The sequence below is a fragment of the Sycon ciliatum genome, chromosome 1, assembly GCF_964019385.1.
Source record: "Sycon ciliatum chromosome 1, ocSycCili1.1, whole genome shotgun sequence".
In the NCBI taxonomy this organism is placed as follows: domain Eukaryota; kingdom Metazoa; phylum Porifera; class Calcarea; order Leucosolenida; family Sycettidae; genus Sycon; species Sycon ciliatum.
Window position 1 is genome coordinate 37,549,501 of NC_088643.1, and position 7,427 is coordinate 37,556,927.

At 44.1% G+C, this 7,427-nt stretch overlaps 1 protein-coding gene and 1 long non-coding RNA gene across 2 annotated transcripts in view; one reads left to right on the top strand and one right to left on the bottom strand.

Moving 5' to 3' along the window:
- The first annotated feature begins 782 nt into the window (after positions 1–782).
- Positions 783–2,556, top strand: LOC135824367 (uncharacterized). Its single transcript, XR_010554850.1, has 2 exons — positions 783–2,271; positions 2,371–2,556. It is a non-coding gene; the product is annotated as an uncharacterized LOC135824367 (long non-coding RNA).
- Positions 2,557–3,651: 1,095 nt separating this feature from the next.
- LOC135804440 (signal peptidase complex subunit 3-like) overlaps positions 3,652–7,427 on the bottom strand; it is a 4,379-nt gene continuing 603 nt past the window's right edge. Inside the window, exons 3-6 of the mRNA XM_065318312.1 lie at positions 6,693–6,708; positions 6,129–6,305; positions 5,273–5,388; positions 3,652–4,017 (exon numbers count right to left, since the gene is read on the bottom strand). Of these exons, the coding sequence (XP_065174384.1) occupies positions 3,900–4,017; positions 5,273–5,388; positions 6,129–6,305; positions 6,693–6,708 (427 nt within the window). The 3' untranslated portion in view covers positions 3,652–3,899. The remainder of the gene's footprint in view (positions 4,018–5,272; positions 5,389–6,128; positions 6,306–6,692; positions 6,709–7,427) is intronic.

Sequence of the window (7,427 nt, forward strand, 5' to 3'; positions counted from 1 at the left end):
TTGGCTTGGGATAGGGATCTCAGCGCGTGCAGTGCGCAGGGTGTTTGCGCATACATTGCGTCATCGAGTTTTGAGTGCAGCTCGCGGACACAGCAGAAAAATGGCGACGGTCGATTTTCGACACTAGGGGACGCGGTGGACACTAGCGGAATCTTCATCTTCATCGTCGTTCGAACATACTTTGTAATTCCCGCCGAAGGACAGCGTGGCCAAGGCGATATTGCCCCGGTCGATTTTCCTATAATTTTCCATGCGGCAAGAACCCACTTCAGAGAGGATTCAGTCAAAAATTCAGACGTTTTCTCCGGTTAGATTGTCCTAACTTTGATTTTCAGTGCATCAGCCATCGCGAACATCGCCGCCATTATCACTCAGAGAGAAGACATCGCGCTCAGTAGAAGAGGTGTTCACGCTGCGTCCAAGAGTGAAAGATTGTGCTCTTTGACCCTCCATAATTCCTCTGAGAGAGTGTCTGTGAGATAGGTAGCTTGGAAATGGCCGTAGAACGTGCTTTCCTGGACGCAATATTCAGCCATTTCTACTGTCTTCTTCAACTTGATTTATTTCGAAAAAAATGTTCTTTTCCACGATTTCTGCACTGGACGCGTTTGGGATCGAAAATCTCACCTGCGCAGATTGGCTGCGCAGTTCACGCGCTGAGATCCCTACTTGGGAACTGTCAAGTCATGTTTCACTCATGAGCGCGCATGCCATTCAAAATCTTGGATGAACATGTGAAAAGAATTTTACTTTCATCACTTTGATTTTTTCATTGTTTCCCTCGCAGCTCGCCGCATACGTAAATTGCTTTCATTTTAATAAAAAATAGTGATTGGTTGCTTACGAAGAGTATTTATATTGTGTATACATGTAGCCATTACACTCTCTCTGGTGTTGGTCACCGGGAAGAAATCCCTGTAGGTGGTGTTTTCTCAAAGTCATCAATTATTATTTTTCTATACAATTATGAGAGAATCTTGATCTAGAGTTCGTGGAGGTGATGCTGCCCACATCTATTCTGAGGAGATGCTGTGCCAGATATAGTGTTATTCATCTGACCAGGAGCAGGTTGGCAAGAACTCGGATATGTGTTCGTTCCAGAAGTTTTGCAGCTGGAAACCCAGCCACAGCCGAAGAATTTTTCAGGAGACAGAACGTGGACTACATCAAAAATGTACAGGAGTTCATCACAGAGCACAGTTTCTTCGCAAACACCGGTCGACGTACGCCACAGGAGCTAGTGGTTGAAGCTGTTAGAATTGCTTACACATCAGCAGACCTGACTGAGAGATTAGGTAACTTAGCAGAGACATGTATCGGCTTCTTACACATTGGTACTTTCTCCACCACACAACTACTCTACCTATTTGAGCATGCCAAGTTACCATCCATGATCAATGCTGACATCTTGGAAGAGCTGCATAGGCGCAACCTACTTGCTGATGAGTTGGTGTGCGCGTTCGGTGGCAGTGTAGCTGGCAAACACATTGTCCGTGCACTGGACTTCTGGAGATTAATTTGTTCCAAACGCCACGAACTCAGTGCTGTTGACAAGATGACGCTGAGAAAGTGGTTTCTGCACCCAAACAGCAACTTGATCCGTCAACAGTGTATTCAGATTGGCCGAGAAGAGGAGACGCATGGCAACGTTGCAGCTCGGAGGCAAGATGCTGGAAAGAGGTGGCGTGTCAACTTTAACATGGAAGACTTGGATATATTCAGCAAAGGCACAGGTGTATAAGCCACTCTGGCACCGTGTGGGTATATGTGCGTTGTCCTTCTTCTGATGGCACCATGAGACTTCTAGTGGAGTGTGTACAATGCTTTGATACCATTCTATCATTTGGTTCCCATTTTGGAGTCCTTCAAGTGGGCATTTCATTTCATATACTTCAAAAGAAGTATAATTTATTTTTTATTACAGTCGTCCCTCTCTAATCCGGCGCCTTTTGCAACGGCATTTTCTGCTGGATAAACAAGGGTGCTGGATTATCAAATCCTGCCCTCCAACCCGGCCCACCTATTAACATACATGTTAGTGTCGTACGTCAAAACGTAGGGATATTCTGTGTCAATCCAAGTGCTTTGTGGAATGCATGCCTTTAACATACACTTGCCGGGAATATCCTATGCACTGGCATAGGATATTCCCAAGTGTATGTTACAATGCTCCTTGACAGTATGCGATGTACAACTGCTGGATTAGAAAATCGAATTATGTACAGTTTGAGTGATTTGTTGCAGAAAATCGCTGCTGGAGGCGGAATTCAAGTGCCGGATTAAAGCGTAGAAAATGAACTTAAAAAATCCGTTTTGCCAGAAAGTGTGCTGGTTTGCAAGGGTGCTGGATAAACAAGTGCCGGATTAGAGAGGGACGACTGTATCTGCTTTTATACTCTTTTCTAATCACTGATGGCAGTAATGCTATTTTTGGGTGCGATATTGACAACGTTCGGCTTTATAAGGCAGCATGGAGTGTAGACGTGCACAACTACAAGACTGCACCTCCGAGAAATATGCTATGCGTTGGCAAGTATGATCTGCATGGTCAACATACACTGTGCCTACATTAGCCACCATTCACGATATCACTTTCTGCGATGGGACGTGTGACAAAGAAATTCCTGCAGCGTAATGTCACAAGGCCACTGCCGCAGAAGTTGCCCAAAGTTCAACGTGTACGACTTGCCGACACCAAAACGATTTTGAATCGCGTCTCGCGGTCACGATCACAGGTGTCTCATGCTGTGCATCGCAGAAAGTAGACTGTTGTGCAGTTGACTGGATATAACTACAGTCAACTTCGCTTATAACGACACTCGGCGGGGCATCAAAAAGGTGTCCTTATTCGCGAAGTGTCGTTATACCCGAAGTCTCATTATAATGTATTCCAGTGGGCCGGATGGGACTTTGCTCTGGGCATGGAAATTCTGTCGTTATTCGCGGATTGTCGTTATATCCGCAGTCGTTATTAGCGAAGTTGACTGTACACCCAATGTGCAGAAGAATAAGTTCATTATAGTCCACTTCGCTAATAACGACTGCAGATGTAATGACACTTCGCGAATACCGGTATTAAATGACAGAATTTCCATGCCCACAGCAAAGTCCCATCTAACTGTCATACACATACCGGTATAATGAGACTTTGGGTATAGGACACTTTTTTGATGCCCCGCCGAGTGTCGTTATACGCAAAGTTGAATGCAGCAGAAATGCTCTCACTCTATACAAGCAACATGTCAGAATACAGTACCTTGCATGTTGCCTGTGAGTGGCTGCACTTGGTTTACATGCTTGCCAAGATATGACAGGTACGCCATCACAACTTACTTATGAATGCGGAGATAGTTCTCTACCAAACAAGGGTCAAGTTTGTATGGGTTCAAACAGGGACACTGGCTTAAGATGTAATCAGGAAATTCGCTACGTCCCAGTTTGTTAGAAGCGGAGTTGACCGTATTGTGAATCATGCTGTCAACATGATCTGCACCGTCAGTGCGCATGGTGCCAACCAGGATACAGTGTGGTATACGACTCCCTTCACAGTCACTTCTACGTTGAATGCATAGCAAACGCTCCCGAAAAATGTGCGGGCACAACAACCCAGTGCTGTGCTCTCAATACTACTCACATGGCACAGCAAACATGTCACATTGTCAGGTTGGAATGAGTACAATCATGTTGTCATGCAGTTCCTCAATAACACAGCGAGCTCTTTCTTGACGAGAAAAAAGAAGAAGAGATCAGTGTTCCATGCTTGCGTGCTAAAAGTGATAGTTACGCAGTAGTAAGGATGATGGGAAGATGTACAAATTTACTAAAAACCCAGATAATTGCTGCTATGTACAGGTGAAATGATTCGGATAGAGGTCTAAACTGATGGAGCTGGTGATGGATTACTTCACATAGGACGAGGGTAGGTGCATGCGCTGAGCACCACCAGATATGAATGGCAGTGAGCCAGTGTTGGGTATGACATTCCACTGCAGCACGAGCGTCACGTTGTCGTTACCCCTGCACCAAAACAAATCAGCGGTCATTCAAGAACCAACATTTCAGCAACTCCACACAATCACCATCATTTTCAGTGTTGCAGTACATAGTCATACATACCATAGTCATACTTCAAGTACATGTATAGTGTAGAGAAAATACTCCAAAGCTCTCCTGAAAACACTGCAATACCTATGGCATAACCCGGTACATGCACCACAAAAAACCCCGTATGGAACACTGATAACCCGGAGACCAAATTGGCGGGGTAGTTTTTTAATTGTCCGGACATTGTAAATATCCCAGCATGGCTATGTACGCTACAGTGCAGAGTGCAGAATTGCAACATGCCCTATGCACACAGTTTATGCACTCTGAACTTGCCAGTATACATGTATATCATGTAATTTTAGGTGTACTGTATATCACCTTATTTTCGGTGTTGTAAAATTTCGGTAAAAGCCAACCCCTGACCTTTCGGTGTAAGGATAAATTCGGTGTGCAAGGCACAAAAAAAAACAAAAAAACGCTATTGCACTAATATCTCCGCCAAGCAAGGCCAAAAGGCTCCACATATGTATACCGGTACATGTTATGTACGTACAATGTACTACCGGTATACCAGTATACAAGTTGATTTTTTTAATTTGACAGTGATTTTCATGATTTTTACATATTTTTGTTATTTCGGAAAATTTAGGTGTAATGTTAAATTAGGTGATCCAGGACCAGTACCGAAGTTACCGAAATTTAAATTACACTGAAATAAAGGTGTTATACAGTATTTAAATTTCGGTACCAGGGACCTGCCAGGTTTCAGGTGTAATGTAGAATTAGGTGACCAGCCTACCCTCATATACAGTGCATACTCTAGTGCCTTTTAGGTGTAATTTAAATTTAGGTGCCTGATTTCTCTACTGAAATTACCAAAATTAAAATTACACCGAAGATAACGTGTTATACAGTAGTGTACATTGTTAGATTGACAGCATGAAACAAGGTGGAGGACACTGTGTTCGTGTACAGTACATGTACAGTGAACTTGGAATAATACGCTGCTGACTCAGCAGCAGGAGTCCTACACATTTTCTATGTAAACAGATTTCGTGAGAATTCCAAATTTTAAATGAGCGCTATGTTCAAAGCAAGCCATAATGATCAGGATCCACTCGTACTGGGTACTACAGTGGTATGACCGCTACATAGCAGTCTACTAGCACCATCACACGCGGTTGTGCCATACCCGCTTACAGTCCATGCCCTGCTCGCTTCTCACCTGAGTCCTGTGCCGTCATCAATGAAGTGATATTTGGTGTTCATGTTCTCCAGCTGGACGTGTGCATTGTCTCCACGCATGATCTTCTTATCCCAAATCACTACTTGACTCAGGGCCTAAATTTAGATTTAAAAAAAGTAGTAAAGCCAGATGGCCACAGACACACCAACAAATCAAATGTAGCTAATGTATCTTTCCTGTTGCAAATTACAGTTTTGCACACACACACACACACATACACACACACACACACACACACACACACACACACACACACACACACACACACACACACACACACACACACACACACAACATGTACCATGTATACGCCCATCGCAAGAGAAGCACGCAAATCTACAAATGCACTGGATGTGCACCCACAGATTTTCTCTTATAGCAACGATCGCGGATCTGATTCTGAATGAAACAGATCAAGACTAGCACCAGATAACTGTCTAATCCACACAACTGGCGAAGTCATGTGAATCGACCCCCAATGCACACCTGGTCTACACGTACACACATACACACACCTCAGACATGCCCATCGCGGAAGCAATGATAGCGAACAGCTATGTTAGACAGTATTGCACACACACACACACACACACACACACACACACACACACACACACACACACACACACACACACACACACACACACACACACGGACACATGGACACACAATGATTTACGTGCACTCCAACACAAAGTAAAGAACACCAGTGGCAGTGACAAAATTGCACTGGACGGGCCTGCCACCAGCTGGCTTGGAGGACCTATTCACACAACCCTTTGAGATGTTCAGCCAAGAAAAGTTTGCCGGGCACAGTGAACATCATTCCACTCACATTATTACTCGTTTTGTACTCTGCCATCAGATAGACAAACAGCATCTTGGTGTTCCAGTTAAAAATGTCTGTGAAATGTGCAGATAAGTCACTGGTCAAGGAAAATGCTGTCATGTACATTTGAATGTTAAACAAAAACACCCAATCCATTAGTTTCAACATCAACTCCATCAAGATCTAATTCACTAATTCAAGATCTAATAGTACAAGAAGTAGCGTAAACTCAAGTACAGTCAAACCCAGTTAGGACGAACACTGATAAGGCGAACTTTCCATTAGTACAAACTAGGGCCAATCCTATGGTTGGCTAGGCATCATATCAAGTCAAAATTATTTGTTTACGACGAACTCCTGTACGGCCAACTTTCGTGAAGACGAACTAATTTCAAGCGTGATTTGAACAAAACCAGCGTGCAGTAGGAACTTTCAGTCCACATGAACATGTCTGCACTGGCTGTAGTTTATTCGATAGTCGAGGCCTCTTGTACGGGCGAAACGAATTGATAGCATGTTACAAGGCGGACGACATGCTGTCATGATTTCATTGCACATAATTGTACTTACCTGTTGCTGGTATATGCTATGAATAAATGCTTTACATGTGCCACAGCAAGCACCTTCACATAAATACAATCCATATGATATGCATATCAATTTTTGTCAGATCTGGATAAGGAGAACTCCGGATAAGACAAACAAAATTGTGTTCAGTCCGTTGAAGTTCGTCCTAACAAGGTTTGCCAGTAGATTGTATTTAGTAGTATTCTGCGTTGTTCTATGCTTGTGTGTGTGTGTGCGCGCATGTGTGTGTGCACGCATGTGTGCATGCCCGCATAGATGCGCGCGAGTGCGCGAAACTGCAATGTATATGCCGTCATCAAAGCAGCGACCGAGTTCTTCAGAATTCAAAACTTGCGCTTCCTGTGAATCAACACAGGCTGATGCGACACTGCCCTCACTGTACCCACACACTTCACGTACAAACTAGTACTATGCTGTTTGGTTGACAGCATGTGACAAGCCCAAGGCGGAGGACGCACTGCGTTTGAACACAGTGCTCCTTACTACAACCTCCACCGTTGGCAGAGCCCCGATCTTGCGGCCATTTGAACCGTATGGCCTACACATGGCCTACATATGGCCTACACATGGCCTACATACTGACTACATATGGCCTACATATGGCCTACACATGGCCTACGTATGGCCTACGTATGGCCTACACATGGCCTACATATGGGGGTTATCTAATACCAAACTAGTACTGTAGTATCTGGATTTTTTTCTCGAATTTTATGG